The 26298-nt window shown below is 42.3% G+C and overlaps 1 protein-coding gene across 5 annotated transcripts in view; it reads left to right on the forward strand.

The window, feature by feature from the left end:
• Nucleotides 1–16813, forward strand: part of TADA2A (transcriptional adaptor 2A) — a 49730-nt gene extending 32917 nt beyond the window's left edge. For all 5 annotated transcript variants that reach the window (XM_036033626.1, XM_028521040.2, XM_036033624.1 and 2 more), the window contains 8 exons: nt 2700–2763; nt 4187–4230; nt 7195–7305; nt 8779–8850; nt 11273–11405; nt 11960–12003; nt 14293–14366; nt 15862–16813. In XM_036033626.1, the coding sequence (XP_035889519.1) occupies nt 2700–2763; nt 4187–4230; nt 7195–7305; nt 8779–8850; nt 11273–11405; nt 11960–12003; nt 14293–14366; nt 15862–16047 (728 nt within the window). In that variant the 3' untranslated portion in view covers nt 16048–16813. The remainder of the gene's footprint in view (nt 1–2699; nt 2764–4186; nt 4231–7194; nt 7306–8778; nt 8851–11272; nt 11406–11959; nt 12004–14292; nt 14367–15861) is intronic.
• The last annotated feature ends 9485 nt before the right edge of the window (nt 16814–26298 follow it).

The following is a 26298-nucleotide window of genomic DNA, read 5'->3' on the forward strand; positions in this document are numbered from 1 at the left end:
TGGCCTAGATAAAGTATTTCTGGTCACTTCCCAGTGACTAAAGTTATATGTAGTGCATCTGTCCACAGCCTAGCATGTTGGAGTTTGGTATTTCTTCCTTTGAATATGAGACTGTCCTTAGGGCAAGTGGACAGTGGCGAGTTGGCATGGAGTGCCCAGAATTAGTTTTTGTTCTCTTGCCAGGGCCACCATGTTGACAGTGCCCCCGGACTGTACCTTGCTCCACTTGTGTTTGTTTTCACGTGGGGAAAGAAATGGTGACTCTGATGAGTCATTGTATTCTCTCCTCGTCCTTGTTTGGGTTCCATTTTTCCCTACCCTTTTAGCAGAAGTGTGGGTTTCAAACTGTTCCATGGAGGTGCCCTCAGGGACTGCCGCCAGGAAGGGCAGCTGGATATGGAGGAGGGGGACGAGGCTCCCCTGGAGTGCGCCTCACCTGCCCGTTGGGAAGCACGGTTTAAGACACACTGCTGCAGAAGGCACGGACCCGTGCTGACTCACGGCCCCCATGAGCTGACCTGGAATTTGCATCTCCCATTCTTTGGATAAGATAGGATTGAAGTTTTTGTTTCTTAGTGTTGCAGAGGCTGTATTTGGAATGAAGCTTTCTGTCCTGGAAGAAGAGATTGTCATATATAACCAGATGCTTCATTGCAAAGGCTGGTGTGTTCTTAGAAATTATGTTACCTAACATGTGAAGAACGTACTTTAGCTTTTCAGAGAACACATCAGGTCTGTGTTGTGCCCTGGGGCCTCGTCTTCCGTGGTCACATCCAGTGATTGAAACCACCAGACTCTCAATTTATACAACACTTACGGAGATAACAAGTTATTAGGATAGTTCCAGAACCCACTGAAATGTTTAAATCTTACATTTCCACAGAATTCGTAGATTATAGATGAGAAAAAATGGTTTAATGTAGCATAGCGCTAGGTCATGCATTCCTCATATTTTTTTTCTACAGTTCTTAATGATTGGTCTTTATTTTTTAACTCTAGAGGTCTTCAGACTTAAAAGCCTAGAGAAGTTTTTACTTGTGAAATTTTTAAAAATTATACATTTCATTTTCAGTGAAGCCAGATTTAGGATGTAGGATTAACACAGAAAAAATAAACATGTTGGGCAATTTCAGTGTCTTTCCTACTTAGGGTTTTGGAACCAGACAGTCTGGGTTTGGACCTCTGCTCTGTACTTAGCAGCTTTGTGATCTGGGGCATAGGGCTTTGGGGGCAGTGTAAGAGTGTGAACTCCTGTAAGTGGATGGGGAGCCACTAAAGAATTAGAAGTAGGGAATTACATCATTAGATTGTGCAATAAAACGTTACCGTAGTAGCATTTGAAGGGGATGAATTGTTGGAATAAGGAAGGGGATGAATAGTTGGAGTGAGTAGGAAGGAAGTCATGAAAAGAGTGGACGCAGCCCTGGCTGTTGTGGTTCAGTGGATTGAGTGCCGGTCTGCAAACCAAAGCGTTGCTGGTTTGATTCCCAGTCAGGGCACGTGTCTGTGTTGTGGTTCAGGTCCCCAGTGGGGGGCACGTGAGAGCCAACCACAGAGTTGATGTTTCTCTCCCTCTCTTTCTCCCTCCCCTACCCTCTCTCTAAAAATAAAGAAATAAAATCTTTTTTAAAAAAAGAGTGGATGCTGTGATTGGGTGAGACAAGATTCCTGAATTAAGGAGTAAAATTAGGGGCAAAGAGGAAGAAATGGATTTGAGGGAGATTTATGCATTAAGTATAGACAATATTCACTGACTGACGTGATATGGAGAGGGAGAGAGGGAGAGTCCAGATTGTTTTTTTTTCTTGGATAAGTAGGTGTACTGTAATGCTGCTAACCAAGAGAAGGGTTTTGGATGGGGAAGAAATAGAATACACATTTGTAGCTAAAGACTACATGAAAACAGATACCCAATAGAGTCTGGAGCTTAAAATAAATATTAGAGTTATGGAGGTTGTATATGTTGATGGTACTTGGAACCATGGAACTAGACGAGCTTATAGGAATAAGCTTTGAGAGGTGAAAAAGGAGATGAGAACAGAACTCAGAATTCTGAAGATGGAAAAACTGGCCAAGGGAAGGAAGAAAACCAAAACTACTGTACTGACGAAAACTTTCGGTATCCACTGACTCTTTTCTTCAACTCCCCCACGCCTCTCACAGGGAACTAAAGCCAGGGAAGGCCGGGGACACGGGCAGCCAACCAGGGCACAGTTTGGGGTTGTTGGGCTACGTAATGGAACTCTTCACCACTGAATACAAAACTACTCCCTGAATAGTTGCTGCTCTGCGAGTGAAAACTGCTAAAACTCTGAGAACGTGTCTGTGCTGCACCTTATTCACGTTAGCCTTGTCTAGATGGTGTCCCCTGAACTCACTCCTGTGCAGTTACAGCCAGAACCAATCTTCATTTTCATGACTGCTCTAAGAGATGTAACTTCTAGCCATGTGTTACCGAAGTTAAGACTCTGTGTTGAACCGTAGAGGGCAATGCCATGTAAATAGAAGTAGGGAAAAAGGACATCACCATAAGTGACTGATAAAGAAATTCAGTATCCTAGGATATTTTTGTTTCCAAGAAACAAACTTCCTAGACCAGTGAGTGAGTGTGGAACTGTTAGCAATACGAGGTTCAAAGTTTGGGTAAAACATTTACTTTTGTCTTGGCTTTATCTATGTATGTATTTGTTTATTTATAGCTCTGAAGATGGCTGTAGTAGATATTTACCATTCCAGGTTAAAGGAGAGACAAAGGCGGAAAAAGTAAGTATAGAAAACTTTATCTTGCCTTTTTCCAGCTTTGGACTGTTGACCGCATGCACGTATAGCCCATACAAAAGTTTCTGTCATGGCTTTTCTAGTGACCTTGAGGAAGATATTTACTCCTTGGGCCTCAATTTTGCCGTCTGTCAAATGGGGATAATAATACCTGGCAGGTTTTTTGTTGTTGTTGTTGTTGTTTTACCTCCTTCTCCTTAACCCTTCCTGAGGTATTGATGACGAATGAATAATACGTGTACACTGTTTTAAGGAAAAAAAGGAACAAGGTAAATTCAAGATGTTATTAAGTTGTTACACTTTTTTATTCTCATTCTGATTGCTTGATTTTTATGAGAAGTCTTTTATCTAAAAGGATTTCAAAGGAAATTCTGAACAAGTTTCAGGTACTCTTGGTTATTCCTTCTCTTTGCAACAGATCAAAAAACACACATTTCAGATTGAGAAATGGTAGATCCCAGACCCCTGTTGGATTACAGAGACGTTGACAGTTCAGAGAAGGCTGTGCAGAGGTTGTGAGTGTGCGTGTGTGTGGATGTGTGTGTAGGCGTGTTACTGACAGGTGGTGTTGCTAACTAGAGACACGGTGGCATCATAACGACGAAAAGGAATGGCATGTGGGAACTATCATATGGATGAAATTGGGAGGCACTGTTGGGGGGCCAAGATGTGAGCTAAAGCAACACTTACTCCCTGCGGGTCTGGAGTTAGCTTCCGAGAAGTGCTGATGAAGCTTCCCCAGCTGCTCTTGTGGGAAGTTCGTTGCTGCTCAAGAATACCTCTGGTATAAATCAAAAGCTTCCAGACACATAACTCTGCAGGGTTTACTTAAGTCCTCTCTTGCTTAAAACACAAAATTAGAGCTAGACAATATTGTAGAACTCAACTGTTGAGGTTGCTATTAGATATTATGTTTTATGAAGCCCTTCCATTAAACATGCACAATATTTTTTTCAAATAGTTTCAAAGCGTTATGTGAATGTACAGCTGTAAATGTGGAATGTGTGAGCATGGTGCCCTTTTATGGTTAACAGGTTTCCCTTAAATTTGCTTAAATTCCCTAAGTTAAATAGATTAATACCTGTGATGTGAACATAGATTCCCTTCTATTTCTTCTTGTTATACACATGGGTTTTTCAGTATTTGTAAGTGCTCATTGATTCATTCATTCATCCAGCGAATAGTTATTGAGAGCCTACTAAGCCCATGGAGAGAAAAAAATGTGTGATACTTGAGAGTCTAAAATTGTGTTTTGACTAACTGACCTGCCGAACTTTGTGGGGAGTGATTCTTTGGACCTCAATATTTCATCTCAGAGTGTTTAGGATCGCAAATAAAAGCTGCATGTGGAAAACATTATTAAATGTAAAACTAACTATAATAAACATTATTATGGTTTTCATTCTAGAATTATAAGAGATCATGGATTAATCAACCTTAGGAAGTTTCAGTGTAAGTATTAGATGTTTTCTTTATTTTAAAATTTCTTCCAACATTTAAAAAATATTTTTTTAATTTATTTTTAGAGAGGAAAGGAGGGAGAAGGAGAGGGAGAGAAACATTGATGTCCGAGAGGGACATTGATTGGTTGCCTCTCGCACACTCTCAGCTGGCGACCTGGCCTGCAACTCAGGCTTATGCCCTGACTGGGAATCAAACCAGCAAGTTTTTGGTCCTCCGGACAGCTCTCAATCCACTACACCACACCAGCCAGTGCTCTTCTAACATTATTAATAGTTTTAACTCATTTATGGTAGTAGTTCTTAATGCACGTTTTATATTATCATCATCTAGGAGGCTTTAAAGAATTCTGATACCAGGGTATCACGAAGACTAATTAGTGAAAATCTCTGAGGGTAAGATAGAGCATCCATGTGTTTTAAGTCTTCAAAGAAATAAGAAAATAAGTATTTAAGGCAATTCTATTGAATAGTAAGACTTACAGCATGAGTATTCATGAATCATTTTCTGGAACTGGATAGGGTCATGTTTTGGAACTAGATATTAATCATAACCTTGAATACCAGCTGTGAAAATGTTTTTATGGAAAAGTCAACAAAGTGATTTTTCTATTTTGTATCATAGTACACAAACAAAAAAATGACATTTAGCATTGTATGATGGTGATAATAAACCTATGAGAATTTTTTTTAATGCTAACTTTGACCTCACTGTTTTAAATAATTGGAGAGACCTAACTGGGCAGGAAGAATAGCTGTAATTTTTCTTCTACACTGTAGAGTTTGTTCAGCAAATAAGAACGATGATGTCAGAGTAATTGCAGTATTTAACTTAAAATGTTTATAATAGTTTTATGTCACATTACTATTTTCTGGTAGAAGAATCTAGTAATGACTGTGGTTCACATCCCAGCTGATAGACTGTTACAGTTGGCACTCCGTGCCCCTGGTGGGTGCAGGGCAGCTGGTCTCGGGCTGCCTTTTAACCAAATCATGATCGTAAACGTGGTACTTTTACGTCCTTTATTTTTGTCACTTTCCATCACACATTTTTCAGGTGGCGGTGGTGTTTTGAGGATGTCTCTTGTAACAGTTACATAATTAGATATTTAGCATATTTATATTTTTTAGTCATTAAAAATAATGCCATGATGAACTTGTATGTGAATAAAACTTTGTCTATGTTGAGATTTTTTTTTTTAGGTAGATTCCCAGGAGTAGAATTAATAGTTCAAAGAATATGATCATTAAAACTCCTGACACTTGCTGCCAGGTTGTTTTACAAAAGATGTGATATCAATTTGTATTCCTTCTAGCAGTGTACAGGGTTGCCTGTTTAACCGCATCCTCCTTGCGATTTGTGGGTTCACAGAAATAACTTGGGAGCGATTTCCCTTGCCCTTTCTGTAGACAGTGATTGGTCACCGGCGTTCTGGTAGCCACCGTAGTGGGTTCCTCTGTGTCAGTTCCTGGGCTTTCCGTAATAGGTCAGGGGGTTTCTAACCTTTCTGTATCGGAGACCTTGACTCTTGCGTATATTCTAACCTCTGCTGGTGGGCAGAGGTCAGTTTAGCCTTATTCTTCTTCTAACTCGAGGCTGCTTCTGAGAAGGAAGCAGCAGGCACAGTGTGGTTTCAGAGGTTTTTACTGGCCATCATACTGAATGGACATGTGACCTTACTATGGTAGGCAGAGGTTTTTTGGTTGTTTTATTTTTTTTTATCAAATTTTAAAATTATACTCCAAAATCTTTATTATCCCTATTAGTGAGAGGCGGGGAAGGGGAGGGGACTTTAATAGTGAAAATAATCAATCTGTGGCTGCCCATCAAATTTATAGTTTTTAGTTATTAAAAATCATGCCACGATAAACTTGTTTGTGAATAAAATAAGTTGATTTTTTTATTCCTAGAATTTGTGGATAAGAATGTCTCCTGCAAGAGAAGAGATTCATCTGAAAAGAGGACTTAATTAAAATAACTGTTAGAGGTGGACAAAACTAACCTAGTCACCATTGATTACCGTATTTTTCAGACCATAAGACACACCTAGGTTTTACAGGAGGAAAATAGGAAAACAACTTTTTGAAGCAAAAAATGTGGTAAAATATTTAATAACATAAATAACATAATATTTCACCAGTGTAATGTAAACAGAACTCAGCAGCATTAACAAGCATTATTTCTCCCACATTGGGGGGGGGCGGGTGTCTTATACTCTGGAAAATACGGTATCTGATTGAAATGACCGAGGCTGCTCTGCCCCACCAGTTACTGTTGATGGGTGTTACTTACCATCTCCTTTGCCTACATCTCTGTTTATTAGAAATTTGGTCAGTAATGATCCTCAAAGTTGCTGGCCCTAGCTCCCCTGCACATGTGACCATTTACTGGCATGGTAGTTATCAAAGTATAGCTGCATCAGTAGTGAATTAAGTTGTGGCACTTAGTTTAGTGAGGAAATACTGTATGTCTCACTTGACTAAGTGCAGGTAGGAGGAAGAATTTTGGTGAGGCGTGCAAGAGATCACACACTTTTCCAGACTAATCTCTTCTAGAGGGATTATTGTGTCTGCAGGTCCCTTGTTTTCCTGCAGAAGTTCATATCAGAAAATTTGCCCAGCCTTGTTCCTGAGAGTACATGATCTGCCTTTAATTGTCTTCCTGCCAGGAATTCCTGCCCCTGGACAGATCAGAGATAGTGAGAGGCAGGGAGGTCAGCAGGTGCGCGGTAGTGCGGATTGCCTCCAGTGGTGACAACAGCCCTCTGTGATTGGCAGTGTGATGCTGCTTTTATGATTAGTGTTTTGCATTCTTCGCTTTCCTGTTTGCTTCCTGTCAGTTAGTCATGTGAGGTTAGGGATCATGTCCTTCTGTTCTACCTCTTGTGAAAGAAATGCAGATACTTAGGGATCCTTATATTCTCTCTGACACAGTTACGTTTCACCTTTTCTGTAGTGATGGAACGGCGGTATCCCAAGGAGGTCCAAGACCTTTATGAAACAATGAGACGGTTCGCAAGGATTGTGGGACCCGTGGAGCACGACAAGTTCATTGAAAGCCATGCATGTAGGTGGTTTTCTGCCTTGAGCAAGAGTGTGTGTGTGTTCATATACATAGGAGAGATATTGGTGTGTTTTATGCGAAGTTCTGTAAATAAATACATGAATATTCTTGTCTTTGTTTCCCTTTATTACCATGAAATAAATTTGGGACTTTCAGGGTGGGAGAAAAGAGGTTAAAAAGTCTAATGGCTTTCTGTTTTTCCTGGATAAACAGTAGTTTAGTAGTCTTTCTGCTTTTTATTATAGGAGTTTGTAAATACTGTATACAGAAGCAGAGGTAGTAGTATAACAGACCCCCAGTGTTTATCACCTAGGTCTAACAGTTACCGACACACAGCCAGTCCAGTGTTGTCTCTGCCACTCCCTTTCCGCTCTCAACTGGGTTATTTTGAAGCATTTCCCAAACATTATATTTTGTGCATGAATATTTTAGCATTAAAAATAATTTTTAAAGTGGGGTCAGAATCGGATAACTCTCAGAGATAGTACTTCCATCATTCCCTTGCCTTTTTCTCTTGAAAGCTCTACCCGTTTATCATTCGATTTTTTTTTCCACTATAAAAAAGTGAAGCTGTTAAGCAGGAAAGCCTAGACTTGAAAGAGGTCTGGACGGGGTGGCTCAGTCTCTCCCTTCGTGAGATTTGTGTGTTTGATGTAAGTGTAGTTCCGGAAGGGTGCTCTGCCCACGCTCTTGCCCTGTCCTCATCATGCAGGTATGTCTTACGTGGCGTCATAGGCATTTATCTGAACGAGGCCGGTCGTCCACACCAGACACCCTCTCTGGTTCCATCCTTGGTGTGCTTTATGCTTGGGTGACCGAGCCTTTACTTCCTGTCCCAGTTTGTGCCATCCCTGGTTCATGTGTCACTCCAAGGAACTGCACCCCGTGGACTCTCCAGACATTTCCTCCATCCTCTGTTTCAGAGCACCCAAATTCGAACGCTCTGTTATGTAATAACCCAAGCAGTGCAACCTGATCTGTGTACTCAGAGGAAGCAGAGGTCCTGGGTTTGTGAGAGAAACAGTGCTCTTTTGTTTCCATGGAGAAGAACATTTTCTGGAACTTGAGCACAGAGCATCTGTCCTTCCCTTGCACAAGGGCCACATCAAGTAATACCAGAGGCAGGTGTCATAAAAGAATGTAGTTGTGTGGTAGAACTCTTAACACAGGATAAATAGAGTGGGGCAATTTGGCTGTTTAAAAAAGTGTTACTTCTATAGCTAAATGAATGCAGCCAGTTCACTCTGAGTTTTCTGAGAGACAGTTCCAGCTGCTACTGGAGACAGCAGCTGGAAGGCAGCTGGAGTGGGCTTTTCTGAGCTCTTGGGTAAAATCTCTGATGAGATGTTACCGACAAATAGGATTCCCCAAATGGAATGACGTTGTCTTTTCTATAATGCAGAATTACTGAAAATGCTCATTGTTGTTGACTTTGTTTTTCCCATTTTTCTCCTTCTTTCTTTTTGGGATAAACAGTGGAATTTGAACTCCGAAAGGAAATCAAGAGGCTCCAAGAATACAGGACAGCAGGCATTACCAATTTTTGCAGTAAGTTCGACGTGCTGTATCGGAGGGCAGGTGTCTTCCTAACACGTACCGGAAGTCTCTGAGGTGGCGTGGATTTTCAAAACAAGCTTTCCTCCTTCAGAATGAGATTTTAATCCTTTCAGTAAACTTTCATTTATTTAATCCTTAAAAATACCGTTACATGATTTATCTGAGGTAAAGCATTAAAACACAAAAGAGGCCCTGCTTTAGGTTTAGAATTCTACTGTGGCCTCTTTTTGAAAAAGGATTTTATATTCTAGTGTTCAGCCTCAGCTTTTTAAAATGTAGTGGTGCACGGCTTGGTCATTCTCACTAACCTAGCTTCAGCGGGCTCTGGGTGCTTGCATCGCAGTTACTGGAGGAGTTGACATTAATTACATTAATAGCAGCTAACATCGCATAGAAACGGTTTGCCATGCATCAGGCCCTACCCTCAGCATGTCTCTTGGATCGAGATAGGTACTGTTATTTCCATTTAATGGAGGAACTAAGGTGTAAAATGATTATAATTTTTTTAAAGATTTTATTTACTTTTAGAGAGAGAGGAAAGGAGGGAGAAAGAGGGACAGAAACATCAATCGGCTACCTCCTGCACACCCCTCTATGGGATCCTGGCCTGCATCCCAGGTGTGTGCTGTGATGAACTGGTGGTGATCTTTGGTCCGAAGGGGGGCAGTAGGTTTAAAGGGATTAAAGAGCCGTGACTAGTGTGGCTTAGTGGGTTGGGCATTGTTCTCCAAATGGAGGGGTCGCTGGTTCCATCCCAGTCGGGGCACTTGGGTTGTAGGCCAGGTCCCTGGTTAGGGGCACGTGAGAGTCAACCAAGCGATGTTTCTCTTGCAGGTCGATGTGTCTCTCCCTCTCTTTCTCCCTCCCTTCCCCTCTCTCTAAAAATAAATAAAAGTCTTTAAAAAATTAAATTAAACAAAGTGATTAAAGAGAGAGTTGTAGTAGAGCCAGGTCGTAGGAAAGGCAGTGTATTGTAGCAGTTAGGAGCTTGAGGTCCAGCCTTGGACAGCCTGGGTTTGGATTCTGGCCCTGCTGTGTTCCAGGTCTGTGATTCTGGTCCATTTTCCATTTTCCAAGTCTCTTAGAATTAGTGTGAAGATAAATCAGAAAATGCATGAAAACATAGTACAGTACCAAGCCCACAGTAAATCCTCAATAAACGGCAGTGTCTGCTGTTTTGCCTTTACTGTTGGAATGGTCCTTAGCATTCCCTCCTCCTTCCTGCTGGTTGAAAGCGATCACCCAGTACCCACATGAAGTAACCTTGTAGGTGTAAGTTCAGCCTAGTATTCTTTATTTTTGTTTTTAAAGGATTATATTTGCCCCGGCTGGCGTAACTCAGTGGATTGAGTGCGGGCTGTGAACCAAAGTGTCGCAGGTTCGATTCCCAGTCAGGGTACATGCCTGGATTGCAGGCCATGACCCCCAGCAACCGCACATTGATGTTTCTGTCTCTCTATCTCCCTCCCTTCCCTCTCTAAAAATAAATTTTTAAAAAATCTTTAAAAAATATATTAAGAAAAAGAGTTTTATTTACTAGAGAGAGGGAAGGGAGGGAAAGAGAAAGGGAGCGAAACATTGATGTGAGAGAGAAATACCAATTGGTTGCCTCTCATATGCGCCCTTAACAGGGACCGAACCTGCAACCCACGCATGTGCCCTGACCAGGAATTGAACTGGTGTCCTTCACTATGTGGGACAACGCCCAACCAGCTGAGCCACATCGGTCAGGGCAGTGTGGTTCTTTATTTTTACACCTATTTCAGGTGCAGAACCCAGAACCACCAGTATGTCGGTCGGCCCTGGTAGATTTTCACGGTGCTCCGGGGCTCCGTGGAGCATAGTTTGAAACCAGCTGGTGTGTCACTGTGGAATCTGTATTCCTTTGTATAAAACACCGTGCAGCTTTTGTTTAGCCATATGTATGTAAAGACTCTGAGTCCAGGGTTGGGTTACCTGATACTGGTTGCCTCTGGGAAAAACGGGAAAGGAACAGTACTGGTCAGTGAGGACTTGTTTTTATTTGTTATTCTGATTGCTTTTTAAGGAAGGAAGAGTGTATGCTTACAGCACTTGTGTGACTTTGAAAAATATAGATAGAAAAATAGAACAGGAAGCAAATATAACTATTAAATGTTAATTACTTCTGGGGGTGGAAATATGAGTCACTCTTACTTTCTTTGTACTTTTCTGTTTTGGGTTTTTTTCTCAAAATTTCTTAAAGGTGGAAAAGAAGTAAAAATATTTTAATTTCTTGTCAAAAAAGTGATTTCAAATTAGGAGTAATCTACTTTGTTCTTGGAAAAATAATTGTGGAACCGGTTTTGCAAAGAAACCAAAAAAAGACAAACTGCGGCATTATCTTAGTTCTGCATTACCACTGCAGTTGTGGCGGGTTTTTTTACACCTCCAGGTGCCAGAACCTATGATCACCTCAAGAAGACGCGCGAGGAAGAGCGCCTTAAACGCACCATGCTCTCCGAAGTCCTGCAGTACATCCAGGACAGCAGTGCTTGCCAGCAGTGGCTCCGCCGGCAGGCTGACATGTGAGTAGTTAGTCCAGGGTGACGGAGCAGCCTTTTGGCCTTGCCGTGCACTGTCAGGCATTTCCATGGGCACCCTACCTGTGGCAGAGTCATAATAATTGGATAACTGGAAGAATTCAGAAAATTTTAGAGCTCTGTTTCAGAAACAGTGCAGTACTAATAGTTTTGAGAAACATAACTGGTCTCCTGGAATCCTACTTTGCTACTTGGACTTATTTTTAAAGATAAGTAAATTCCCTCCACCCAGGTCTTTTCTCTCCCTCCATCTCTGTTGGTATCGTTTCCATTGGAGAATCGTGTTCCTGTCGTTGCCCATGAATGGTCTTTGTGATGTTTCTGGCTCAGAGGTCTTAACAAATCCAGCGACCTCCCCTCTGAGAACAGAGGTCTTTTCCGGGTCCGTGCAGTGGGATGACCTGTGGGACTCATGCAGTCTGTCTCGTTACATCTTTTCACAGTAACCGGCCGCGTAAATGGCTAGTCCCATGTGGGCTTTTGAAAATTGCCACCTTCAGGTATGACATAAGTTTATAAATTCCTCTTCTTCATTGTAGTGATTCTGGCCTGAGTCCTTCAGTTTCGATGGCTTCGAATTCAGGTAATTATTTTTTAAGCTAGCGCAAGTCTTGATTGTGAAGTTTTCATTGTAGAGATTGTGGTGACCCAACAGTTTCTCCCCACTCTGGGGGACCGGGGTGCCAGACAAAGTAATGGTAATTACATGTTGTCCCAGTTTATAAACATCAGCAACTCTTCAGAATCTTCATGGCCAGACCGGGACTATCCTCAGGTTTCAAGTACGGAGACCAGGAAGGACAAGCTCCAGAGAGGTGGTTTCCTCATTTTACCAGTGTCTGTGGGCAGTTAGTTTACTGTGGTTAACATCTACCACAGATTTTGAGATTTGTCTCAAAGGGGAAAAAAATAAAGGTTTTGTATCATATAAAATAGATGAGCAGCTCTGATTGGTGTGACTCAGTGGATTGGGTGCCAGCCTGCTAACCAAAGGGTCACTGGTTCAATTCCCAGTCAGGGCATGTGCCTGGGTCGCAGGCTGGGTCCCCAGGGGGGTGGGGGTGCATGAGAGGCAACCACACATTGATGTTTCTCTCCCCCTCTTCCTCCCTCCCCCCTTCTGTCTAAAAATAAATAAATAAAATCTTCAAAAATAAAATATATGAGCAAAGAGGCGTGTTACCTGCGAAAACGCAAGGGTTTCTTTTTAAGTTGGAGAGTTAAGGGGTTCTATTTCTTATATTTGCCTCTTTGGTTATGTCCTATTTTTACTGTAGTTTACAGAGCTAGACAGATTAAGCCATATGCTCTCTGATAATCCTCGGTGCTCCATATGGTAGATTAGCCACTTCCCCAAATCAGAACACACAGACCACCCTGCTGATTAGAAACAGACTGGGCTAAAAGATGACCCATTTGCAGCTTCACTGTTCTTTGGAAGTTCGGAACAGACCTGTGATGATGCCACTCAAATCTCTCAGTAGATTCAGGATCTAGACAGGACTCAGAGGAAGGCCACCTCAGGGATGATTTTTTTAAATTTATTCCTTTGTTTCAAGTAATTATTTTTTTCCATACTTAAAGGAGAAAAGAGTCTTTTAGGGAATAGCCAAAAACAGCAAAATACAAGTCTAACAAGTTTCTTACTTCCGACATCTCCCCACCAGTCTAAGCACAGATACATAAATAACCTCATACTGGCTAATTAACATGAATGGACTGACATGACCGTGCAACTTTGGCATCTGTGTTTTCTGAACCACCCGCACTCACTCAGTCTTTCTTGCTTCCTGGGCTGGCGTTAGCCTTCTTCAGCCCCTATATTTAGGTTAAGGAGACCCCTTGCTCCTCATGTTCTGAGTTGGTCCTAAGGCAGGGCACACTTGGAGACCTGGATTCTTGGTTGTCACTTGGCCTCTGGTAATGTTGGTGAGGCAGCAAATGATTTCAGTCTCCTTTTTTGAGCTTTTAGGGTTAAGGGAGTGCTGTCAGGGAGAAACCTTCATCCCCTTTGTTGTTTTACAACACGCTTCTCTAAGGTGTTTTCTAGCAGAGCAGCCTGTTAGTAGTCCCGCCCCCTTCTCTCCACCACCTAAAAGGCACCACCCGTGAAACTTACATTATTCCACATTTTATTTTGTTTAACTCAGTCTGTCCATCCCTACATGAACAGTAATCTGAAACATGCAGAACAAAACCAAAAATGTTTGCACATCAAGCTTCCCTCCCTGGGCATTGTCCTCATACTTAGGTTCTTTCTCAGGTATGGGAGTTCGCCACAGCCTCTACTTTGCCATATAATAGCTCATTGTTTCTCTGTGTGGATCTTTCCTGTAAACAGAGTTACTTTGGAAGGAAAAGATATTCCCTCACATAATAAATAAGAAGGGCCTGTTGCTGGCCTAACAGTCTGCCTTTGATCTGAAGGCAAATGGCACTTGGTTAATTACCGTGTTTGCCTTGTACTGCTGGCAGAGCGGCTGGTTAGGGAATGTCTCCTGCAGAGTTGTTATTTCCATTCGTCAGCTGTCAAGGCAGGTAGTGTTTGACCTTTCTTAAATGGATGAGATCTGGGCTTTCGATTTTAGAACCTCCTGTTGCTTTCAGAAGAAATGGGTGATAACTACTGTGTTAAGCAGTCGGATTTGATGCTGAGATATGTGTAATTATATGTGTATTTTAGCAGAGCAAAGGACACACAAATTACCTTTTCTGTTTTCAAGTGGACGTTGTGGTACACATGTTGCTAGTTAAACTGGGGCCTGCGGGGCTGGTGGAAATTTCCTATAGCTGCATGGAACTTTGTTATGTTTTACACTTGAGGAACTGTCACTCCTATGAAATGTGTGCCCTTTTCTGTCTGTGTCTGTAGGTAGACGAAGTGCACCACCCTTGAACCTCACAGGCCTCCCTGGCACAGAGAAGCTGAATGAAAAAGAAAAGGAGGTAACAAAAAGAAAGGGAGCTAGGAGAAAGATTGAATTGAGCTGATGAATGATTGAATTGACGTTACGGGATTAAACCCGTTTTGCTCTGTGTATCTCCTGGCAGTAGAGCTCTGGCCTCTCCCGGGAAGCCGAGCGCTACCTCAGCAGGTTCACAGGACTCCGTCAGGACTCCGTTCCTTACCGCCTTGCCACCGGTTGCCTTCTGAGAGAAGAACATATGCTTTGTAAATCTAAATAGTAGCAAATGGCATTTATTGAGCAATTACTATGTGCCAGATACTATGCTAAGTGCTTTATCTGAACGAAATTAATTTTTTACAAACTTAAAATAACTTTAATGTGAAAATGGTTACTTCCTGTTCAGACAGTCACTTTGAGTTCTTCTACACTTGCTCCAACAGTATAGCCATCACTTGAGAGATTTTTGGAATTGTCTCCATAGCATGTTTTTAAGCGTAAAGAAAGGCATTCATTGTCGTATATAGCCGCCACATTAATTTCACTTTAAAAATGGATGACTCACTTTGCTTTTCCATTATGATAATCAGATTTGTCTGCATATTAGTTGTGGCTGTTTCTGAAATTTAAACCCAGCCTCAAAAGAGTCATCAAGTGTTTTCAAAGGAATATGCCGTGGCTCTGAAGTTCACTCCGAGAGTGAGATTCCTCCTTTGCTCCTCATCCGCTCCTTTCACACTTCCCGAGATCAGTGTCCACTCTGCCACTTTGTACCATTGACTCAAGTCAGTATGGAAGAGTCAAGGAGGAAGGACTAGTATTAGCCTTTTATCTTATCCACCAGGAATAGCAAAGATGAGTTTTGGAGTAGAAGGAAGTATATTTTATATCCAGGGGTTATTAAAAAAAGGGGGGGGGGGGTCACACACCATTCTGCTCCAAGCACTGAATGGCCTGGAGTTTGAAGCAGTCTTTACCCTGACCCACACAATGGCGACCTTAGACTGATGGGTTAATGGCAAGTAAACTGGAAAGAACCAGCTTTCTAGCTTTTTAGCAGCTAAAGTGGTCTTTCTTAGCCTGGCCTCCCCCTCCAAAGTAGGAAATGTATCACAAAAGCAGGGGCTAGGACTTGATGAGGATACTAAAAATAATGTGACTCACACTTGGGAATCCAGGTGTCCGCACCCCTCCCCCCACCATGCCCTGTGGCTCTTCCCTGACTGGCTGGGTTGGAATGTGCTGGGCCGCAGGACACGTGCTGGTGTTGCTCCCTGACAAACACAGGTGAGCCGGCCACCACGTGCGAAAGGCTCTTCCAGCATCATATCCCGGCGTTCTCTTCTGGGGTGTCTGTCTTTAGTGGGTATTCTCTTCAAAGAAGAAACTAAATGGAATATAGTCCAGCCCCCAACATCTCCTGAAAATAGTTGGGGGTTGATGTCACTTTTTAAGTTTTATTTTGGCTACACCTGCTGGGTTAAATTATGAGAATGATAGATGTTAATATTTATTAAATTTGCCGTGTCTTACAGCTCTGTCAGATGGTGAGGTTGGTCCCAGGAGCCTATTTAGAATACAAATCTGCTCTGTTGAACGAATGTAACAAGCAAGGAGGCTTGAGACTGGCGCAAGCAAGAGCGCTCATCAAGATAGATGTGAACAAAACCCGGAAAATCTATGATTTCCTCATTCGAGAAGGATACATCACTAAAGCCTGAGGCTCTAAGGACTGGGGATCTGAAATCACAAATTTGGAATGTGGTGGACCAAAGGACAGTGTGGATATTCTTGAGCTGAATTCTCCTTGTAAAAAGAGGGGGAAAGACAAAGGAAACCTTAAAGTGTAACAATGTCTACTTTATTCTCCACCCTGTTTAAACCACTCTTGTTTGTATGGTGCTGCCATCATGTGCTAGATAAGCTGTTATTAGATGTGAGTGAGTGGGGACTCGTTCCCAACACCTCTTACAGCTGAAACAAGAACCACAGTGCCTCCCATCACAGCGCTGGTAGAAGCAGAACTAAACCAGTCAGTAGTCCCAGGGGTCCCAGGGGTCCAGCTCAGACCCTTCTATACTAGAGCGGCTGAATTTATCTGTTTCGCCTTCAAACAATACAGACAGGTTTAAAGTAAAGAGAAAGGTTATAGAGCATGAGAAAGCTCTCTCACTTTTCCTTGAGGATTTTTTAAGTTGACAACTTATGTTTATGAGCAAAGGGGAGGAAGATGTCCTCATGGCGGTCTTGTCCCAAACTGCATTTTTTTTCCTTTATTGTTGACACTATTACATGTGTCCCCATTTTCCCCCACTCTGCCCTCCTCCACCCAGCCCTGCCCCCCGAAAACTGCTTCTTTAACTTTAATGTTTGGCTTTGTACTTTGCAGTCTGTCTGATCTGCAGGAGACTTTTGAGGAGGTGGCATCAAATATAAAATGTCTCTATTATTTTTAGAATTAATAGATTAAAACATTTTGCTGCTTAATTTGTGGGTGTGTCAAATATTCTGGTAGCTAAAGCACATTTAGGGTGTTGGATGCCCGCCTCACCATGCCGCACTGTCTCCTAGCATGTGTACGTCTTGGACTCACCCTGTTCTTACCCTGGGTTTCCCAGGGCACCAGGCCCCTGAGGATGGGGATGATGTAACTCACCTCCCCTTTTCTTGAGTTGCCACCTGAACCCTAATTTCTTAATGGGGAAAGGCTAGCGTGCAATAAAAGCTACTTTTAAAACAAAAGCAAACAGTTTCGTATATGGGACTCGGTAGATAATGAGAGTGAGTAACCCACCACATCTGAAACCCGGTCCTCAAAACTTTCTGCAGAATAAGAAGCCAAACTCAGAGTCATGGCTACCCCGTTTCCATTAGAAGGAGAGTTGTATATAGAAATAACTTCAGAATCTGCACAGATGACCTCTAGTAGCTAATTCTTTAATTCTTTCAACATTTAAAGTATCCGATTAAAATATTACGTTTTGTTGGAAGTATCTGCTAAGACTTTTTGATTGATGTAAATATGCATGCAGCTTGCTGATAGACTTCACCTAGGGTTACAAATGAAAAGGAAACTCTGAGGATCTCAAGGAATTAGAATAATTAAAGACTTTTCAGTCTTTAAAAAGGGTGGCTTGTGGACATGCTCTCTTCTGCATGCTCATCTCTTAGGAAAACGTGTTCCACCAACCACTCTCACCCTCAGTTGGTTACAAAGGGATTGCCTCTTATCCCTGGAAGGCAATTCTGATTCTAAGAATTCTGGGTGCATTAGACCTCAATGTCAGGTGGTGCCTATTGTGGTCTGAAGAGTATTGGTTTAGGAAGGCTTCCTGGGAGAGGTGAGCTTTTTGAGACAATAACGAGATAGAGCAGAGAGAATTTGGCAGATGGAAGTGGGACTGTTTCAGACACAGTGGGTGGAGGACGGGGTGGAGGCGGCGGCGGGAGTAAGGAGAATGGTGCCAAGAGATTTAGTTGTCTGGGACACAAGGGGCAGCTGTGGTAGTTAGGCGTGGGAGGATGGTAGGACAGCCTCATAGAAACCTTGGAACCAGTTGAACTCTGAAAAACTGATTGGGGAATCTGTAGATTAGGTGAGGAAAAACAGCATGGTTGAAAACTGGTAGAAAAATAAGGCCATCCTTTCAAATAACTGGATTTTAGAAAGTAGGATTATCATTATTGTTGTTTTGGTAAATCCAATTTAGCAAAATTTAAGACCTAGAATCCCTAGAGGGGTTCTCAAAGATCTAGCCATATTTTGGGTGAAGAGTGCTTTTGAAAGGAGTCACTGAGTCACTCTCTTTTTGCCTTCATGATGGAAAAGCACTTGATATATTGATGTGGCTGGCTTGAGTACACTATTTTCTTCCATGCTCTTATCACTGAAGAAAGGCCCTTTTTACTCACAGTCTAGAGCTAGCAAGGGCATTCCAGAGAATGTGCCCGCTGCATTAATAGAGGTCTTTAGTCCAGACCACCTCAGAAGAGGAACACTGTACTCTGAAACTCGGCAACATAAGTAAAGACTTTAAAAAATACATTTTTTTTTTTTTTACTTTTAGGGAGTGGGGGAGGGAGGGAGAAAGAGAGGCATGTGCCCTGACAGGGAATGGAACCGGCAACGTGTCGGTTCACAGGCGGGCATTCAGTACACTCAGCCACACCAGCCAGAGCTGAAGTAAAGACTTTTTACTGTTAGGAATTTCTATTGCAATTTAACATTAAAGGTTTTGCTGACATTTTAAGCATATCCTCTTCCAGTGCTGGGAAACGGGGAACAAATGTCTTTCCCTGTAGTGACCCTTTCCCGTGCTTAAAGACCTAGAGTGTCTCTCTCGAGACCACTTTTTTGTGGTTTATCCTTTCTTGGATTCTAGTTTTCATTCCTTTGCTGTTTTCAACCCCTACCCATTTACAATCTCAACTCAGTAGTTAATTAATAGTCCTTGCTGAAAGATAAGAACAAGCTGCCCATTTTTAGTGATGATGTCACCAGGTGGTAGTTAGCTGCAAGGAAGAGACCAGTGACATCAAAAACAAAATAAACAAAATTCCAGTTAGTAAGTCGTTCTAGCTTTAGGAAGTATGTAGATACATAATAAAAGGACTAAAATGTCCAGTGTGAAGAATCAGAGGCCCAAATTACAAAGAGAAGCTTGGGAAAAACTTGTTCACGTTTACTCCGAAACACTTTTCCTCTGGTCCCCACGCAGGAGGGTAGTGTTACGTTCTAAACAGCATTCTAGAACATGGTTCATCCATTTTTAAGGATCTTTGTGGATTATTGTCATCACAAAAAGCTTTTCCACAACTTACACATACCTGTACCTGGCTTTTTATCTGCCTACATTTCTAAAGTTTGATTCAAGAGGGTACTGAACTGGAAGCTTTGCTCTCCTTTCCGATGGGCTCAGACCAGATGTGTTTAACCTCTCCTTGACCTGCCAGAAGGGGCCATCTCTCGGACAGTGGGACTCTGCCATATCTGTGGCCTTGTGTAGAAGAGGTAGCCCAGGTAGGACAGAGGACTCCTCTTCAGTCAGACACACCAACCAGCCTTCCTGAGTGAAATGTAAGTGAAATTGAGCAGGATCTCCGAGCAAGCAAGGCCACAGCACCCTGGATAGGACAGTAATGGTCACGCTGACATAGGCATTTAATTTGGGCGAGAGAACAATAATGGAGAGCATTTAACTAGGGAATATGTTGGAACCTAAGCCTATCCATGAAATATGCATCAGAGCTGCTAAGTGTGCTAGTGTGCTGCTTTTGCTGGGTGGGGTGGAGCAACAGGTGAATTTCTGAGAGGTCTGGAAAGCATGTTTCTAAACCTAATGGGACAGAGTTTTTCTGTTGAGTGTTAGGTGGTGCCTTGGCTTCTGTGAGTCAAGATGTGCTGGGATGAAAGCATTAACTGCCCTTTGATTTGACTGGGCTCACAGTGGAGAAACCTGTATATTTAAGGAAAGGATGAATGTCTTGCATCTGACATTAAAATGCCTTTGTCACTATGAGTAACTTGCCTGGTATGCATTGTACACTGGGCCCCTTCCCTGTTAAGAGTAGGAATAAGGAAGTTGAGATAAGAATGCAGAAAGTAACCCTTAAATGGTTTAAAACCCCAAACTGAAGAATACAAAAAATTTGAATATCACCATACATCATTATTTTGAGAGTCCTGTAGTTAACCTTCGCCAGTCCAGACTTGTTTTATGTCTTTAAGGACTGGATAATTAAATCTGATGCACTTACATTCTACTTTGTAGCACAGGGGATATAGCATCAAACTAACTCAGTCAAATTAATCTTTCCTTCTTAACCAAGCAACACATTTTTTTTTCCAGCTTGCTCTGGTCTCCCTTGGGATCTTATGTGACAGAAAGCTTCCAGGTGGCTTGCTAATTAATATACTGTGATCCAGAGTTTATGTTGAACAGAAGCAGCATCTTAGGAAGTGTGAAAAGAAGACCTCATAGTTTTAAGAAACCAACATTTTTTCTTAATCCCAGCACAAATGCTGAAATGCTGTCATCTTACCACCCTCATTCAATAGTGAACTGACAGCAAAGTGCCAACTCATGACACTGCTAATGCATCTCTGTCCTCCTCCTTTGGAAAGCTACCTGCAAAGTACACTCCCTGTTTCTGAAATTGTTTACAGTGACCTAACCTGCTCATTTCTCCCATTAAACAATAGTAACTGATTTGGATTTTCTCCTTATCATCCTTCATTTAAAGGATTCCTTTAAAACATAAAAAATATATTTAAATAAATTTTTTAAAAATTACTGGAGCCTTGACCCATGTAGCTTAGTTGGTTGAGTATTGCATTGCAAAACAAAAGGTCACCAGTTCGATTCCCAGTCAGGGCACATGCCTGAGTTGGGGGCCTGGTCCCCAGTTGGAGTGTGTGCAAGATGCAGCTGATCAATGTTTCTCTCCCTCTCTTTCTCCCTCCCTTCCCCTTTCTCTAAAAATAAATAAATTTTTAAAATTAATGAAACCTGTGCTATGGAGCTTGATTTTAATGTTCCCAATCAACATCCTCTACAAGAAAATTGATTATGAATTTGGACTAACTCTGATATTTTTATTTCAGTTTCCAGTGGTAGGATATCTAAGATGAAAAGGGCAATCTTCGGAGTAATTTAATACATTTTCAAGAAAAGTTACTTAAGAGGAGTGAAACGTTCAGTAATGTCATGAAGACACTTAGCTCCCCAACCAGGAGCCTTAGAGATGGGGGGCAGGAGGTGCTGATTTGAACTTTGAACTTTGGTAGAGGAGGAGTGGGCAGCAGTGTTGGAACTCTGATACCATGGGAATTTGCTGCCTGCTTTGGAGAGGTGAAACAGCTTTTCCCTACAGTATCCTATTAGGAGCCTCTTACTAACCAAGGTCAAGCTCAGCAGAAAAGGCCATTCTATTGGGGGCAGGAGCCAGAGCCCTATTTTTTGCCTAAAGGAGAGCACTTTGATATATTTTTACCAAAGGGCATTATTTAAGCACTAGCTACAGGTAGGTGACAGCTAGGTCAACCTTACCTGGCAGCCCGCTCTCCCGCCAACACATGAATATCTTTGCCTTGTTTTGAGCATGCATGGTTTCAGATTCAGGACAGCTATCAAATCTAAGCATAGTTTTAACTTCATGATGCAAAGCAAAAACGCATTTGAGAGCAAAATCTCCCAGGAGTGCCTTCCACCCCCAGCAACTACACAAAAGAAGGTGTCTGCCGGGGAGAAGGGTGGCTATAGACGTCATTGCATCTTCCATCCAGATCACAGCTGTGACCTGGCTCAGGGTTTTATAGTTAAAAATAACCATGGCTTAGAGTTAGGGGAAAAAGTAAACTGTTGCATCTCCATGGAAACTAGGAGAAAGAAAAAGGCAAGCCATGGATTCGCAGCAGATGTGGCAAGGTGGGATGGATATAGGGTCTAGGAGCTTAGAGGTCCTCTGGTGAAAGGAGATACTTCCCCTGGTTAGCATCCAGGATGTAGCTAGACATTGTTCCAGGGCTCTGGAGAAACTACCGCCAAGGTTTGTTTGCAGCAACAATGTGTACATCTTAGGTTGGGGAGGATGAGAAGAACCATTTGAGGCTTCCAATTTGCTCTAATACAGATTCGCTACTTTTGGCAGAGCAGATGAGCAATACAGTAAGTTAGTGTTACCTTCTAAACAATCTGGTAACCTCTACAGCCTATCTCCATTCACATTCCACTCTTTCATTGGCATAGTCAGACTTGAGTTGAGGAGCAGAGATTTATAACTAGAGGGGAGTCCTGGCTGGTGTGGCTCAATGGATTGAGTGTTGGCCTGTGAACCAAAAGGTCTCTGGTTTGATTCCTGGTCAGGGCACATGACTGGGTTGCAAGCTGGGTCCACAGTTGGGGGACATGCAAGGGGCAATCTCAGGATGTATCTGTCACACACTGATGTTTCTCTCCCTTTCTCCCTCCCTTCCTGTCTCTCTGAAAAGAAATAAAATCTTTGAAAAGAAAATAGAGGGGAGGTGTTCAGGCTCTTGGACTGACAGGGACATTTACTATGAGAGGTGGCTAAGTCTTGGGGGGAAATATTTCATTTCCCCTTTCTTTAAATGTTTCTTAAAGACAGTTTTGACAGAATGTGTTAATACATTCTAGTTGTAATTTTTTAAAACTCCTCATTTCCTTTTTACATTAAGAGTTTAGCCCCAGCTGGTGTAGCTCAGTGGATTGAGCACAGGCTGTGAACCAAAGGGTTGCTAGTTTGGCTCCCAGTCAGGGCACATGCCTGTGTTGCAGGCCAGGTCCACAGTAGAAGCCATGTGGGAGGCAACCACACATTGATGTTTCTTTCCCTCTCTTTCTCCCTTCCTTCCCTTCTCTCTGAAAGTAAATAAAATTTTTTTTAAAGATTTTATTTATTTATTTTTAGAGAGGGAAGGGAGGGAGGGAGAGAGAGAGAGGGAGGGAGGGAGAGAGAGAGAGAGAGAGAGAGACATCAATGTGCGGTTGCTGGGGGTTATGGCCTGCAACCCAGGAATGTATCCTGGCTGGGAATCGAACCTGGGGCACTTTGGTTCCCAGCCCGTGCTCAATCCACTGAGCTACGCCAGCCAGGGTAAATAAAATTTTTTTAAAAAGTTTATATGCTTGCTCGTTTACCTGTCCAGTATATTGGAAAGATCCGAGTGCTAGTGCCTGTTCTGCTCCTTAATAATAATACAGCCCTGAGCAAGTTTCTCAGCCAAGTTTCTCAGCCCTTTGTGTCTAAATCAGGTGTGCTTGATAATACCTACCCACTGCGTGTGGTGAAGATTAAATGGGACATACCACCTGGTACATCCCTTTCCCACCTTCCTTTCCCTACCCATGGAACCTTTGATATTTTTGTTTAACTCCAGCCAGGTAAAAGCAAGCACTTGGTTTTCCTATACCACACAATTCACAGCAGGGAGAAGTCTCACTGAGGGACACTAAGATCTGAAAGACAGAGCAAATGTTAAAACAGGCAGATGAGCATTTCCAAGGATGTTGTTTATACTGGAACTCTCATCTCTGTGCATCATTGCTATAGCCCCAGGGTTGAATTAAGGGCAGAAAATTTTAGAGACAGATAACATGTTAAATGACCTAGTTATCCTAGACATGTTGTAATATCCCCTTATATAATGCCTAGCTCCAGAAGCCTGCAATCAGATTACAAAACCACGCACACACTATGATTGTCACTGTGTAAAGAAAACTAAAAAATTATGTATAGTAAAAAGACTACAAAGAAAAGATGCTAATTGTTGTTTATTAAGTAGTAAAATTACGGGTGACGTGTCTGTGCTCTCTTTCTCTTTGGCAATGTGACATTTGTTTATTAATGGGAAAATACATTTTATGAAAACTATAAATACTCTAAAAATAGAAGTCTAAAGTATTTTATGTCAATAAAATTTAGTTAATCCTATGATAGCCATATAAAGTATTATGTAACATCTTATAAAATACCACAAGCATTAGACAATTCATGTAGTCAGTGAAATGTGTTTTGGGATTCCTGTCTCCGAGGTCTTTTATCTTTTCCACATTTGTAGAGTTTCCTCCCAGATACCTGGTATCCTCTGTCCCTTTCAAATGTGCCAAAGACAATGGCTTAAAGATTTACTTCTCAGGGCGGGTGCAGTATTGCATTTTAACTACAGATGGGAGGCATATAATCTGGAATCACAGGCACTAGCAAGCAGGGATCTGAGACATCTGTGACTAACAGGACCTGATGATAAACTTCTGTAGACCACAGATCCCTGACCCCTGCTGTTCCCCAGTTCTGAGAGATACATCAAAGCTGCTGTGGACTTGTTCACCAGAGGCAACAATATCAATGGGAAGATGCAACTACTCTTTCTGAGGGACTCATACAGGTCTGATTAATCTAAGGAGTGCAAGCAATTAAGGAGAATATTTTTCAAAAGGCAGACATCAGAAGCCAAGCAGAGTAGAACTTTCCCTCCTCTAGTTAATGTGTCTAATCAGATCAGCTCTCATTCTGGACAGTAGCTGCACTACTCTCAAACCCTGCCTATTTAGATGGAGTCAGGAGTACCCACGTCTCCCTAAGCATAGACAAGTCATACGTTTGTAGCAGATGACATCTAAGATGTTTTAATATTTAAAATAGTTGACACCTATAAAGATACCTATTTCTAGTCTAGTAATGTGCTGTTCAGAAAGGTGGCCACTAGCCAGCTCTATGTGGCTATTGAAATTTAAGTTGATTAAAATTAAATTTAAAAATACAGTTCCTCAGTCACACTAGTTGACATTTCAAGTGCTCAAAAGCCACACGAGGCTGGGGGCTACTGTATCAGTGCAGATACAGAACATTTTCATCACAGTTGTATTGGACAGTGCTGGTCTAGAAGATAATACTTTCAAGTTGCTTTTTTTTTTTTTTTTTTTTTTTTTGGTAGAGGCATATAGAAGCCTACACTTGCACTGTAAAAGCATGAAGCACCTCCCTGCCTACAGGCCTATATGTGCAGTCACTAAGTGATGTTGCTGAATATAGCACTTCTTTCTGCTTTCCTTAATCTCTAGATCTTTACAGCTGCATCACATTCGACACAAAGTCTATGTTAGCCCTCCTCCCCCCTCTTGACTGATGAGGATATGATTCTTCATGGTAGTTTAGTTCCCATAATCCGTGAAAACGCCCTGCTCCTTGTCACTAACTAGAGCTATTCTGGAAACCTGCCTTGTGGGTAACAAACAAGCTTGAATCTGAAGAGGGATGTAGCTATTTGTGCTGCTGAGTCACTGAATCGACTGAAGGAAAGACTGGGGGGTGAGAAAGAAATGAAAGCGACATACAATTGCTTCTATTAGACATTTTGCTATTTTGGTATTGGCATGTCAAAAATAAGTTACTAGACGAATTGATGGTGGAGCAATCTAGTGCTGGGAAGATGCCTTTTCCAGGCAATATTCTCCTGCAGAAAGATTAATTTTGCCTAATGTTAAAGCTTTGGTTCTCTATTTATGATGGCAAAATAAACAAATCTCTCCATCCTAGGCCTTTTTAGCTCCCCTAAGATCATCACAAAAATGCCTTTGATGTTATGTTTTTGTCTGGGAAGCAAACAGAACTTGTAGATATTCCTGTATCCATGGGGTGACTCAGAGTCCGGCTGGGAACTAGGAACAGTATGAAAAAGCCTCAGAGCTTTTTAGTTGGAGATGCCGATGGCAGGAGATATAAACCCAAAATGCAGCCTTTACTCCCCTCATCAACCCCTCCCCCTAAACCAATGACTGCTCGTTTGATTGCTCAGCAGTTCCGATGCCAACGATTTACAACGGTGAGGAGATAGATCTGGCGGTGAGTGAAGGGCTGGGCGTGGAGTCGCGACTCTCAGGTGTCTGACTCACCGCAGAGCCCCGAGGAAGTCGTTTATACCTCCCCTCTCCTGCCAGGGCAGGATTGTGCTGAAAAGTCCGTTTTGCAGCTACTCATTTTCAGGTGGGCCAACCCACATTAAAAAACGACCCTCAGAGTGACAGCAAACAAACCCTCAACGAATCCATGTGTTCAGCCTGGCCTCAGTAGACCCTACATCCCTACCTCCGAGGCACGGGCTATGGGTGGGGGTTGGAGACTCAGGTGGCACCTGTGTTGGTGGTGGTGGTGGGCTGGCGGTCACGGGCGGGCAAAGGATGGCCGTATCTATAGCTACTTTTGTGCCTCGGACAATATAGCCTCCCACAGTTACTGGAAACCGCCCACACCTGCCCAAGCAAAAGTCATCCAACAGTTACCACGAGATTTATTTTCCCTTCACTCTTGGATCCCAAATCCCAGGTTCTCCCGGCAGCATAGAAGGTGGGGGTGGGGTGAGAATCGGTGATTAGTCACTAACTGCAGTCTTCGCCCCTTTTGTAATAGTTTTCTTGCCTTTAACCCTCACACATCCAGAAAGAACCCTAGTA

This window comes from Phyllostomus discolor, chromosome 8, assembly GCF_004126475.2.
Source record: "Phyllostomus discolor isolate MPI-MPIP mPhyDis1 chromosome 8, mPhyDis1.pri.v3, whole genome shotgun sequence".
NCBI classification, from domain to species: Eukaryota; Metazoa; Chordata; class Mammalia; order Chiroptera; family Phyllostomidae; genus Phyllostomus; species Phyllostomus discolor.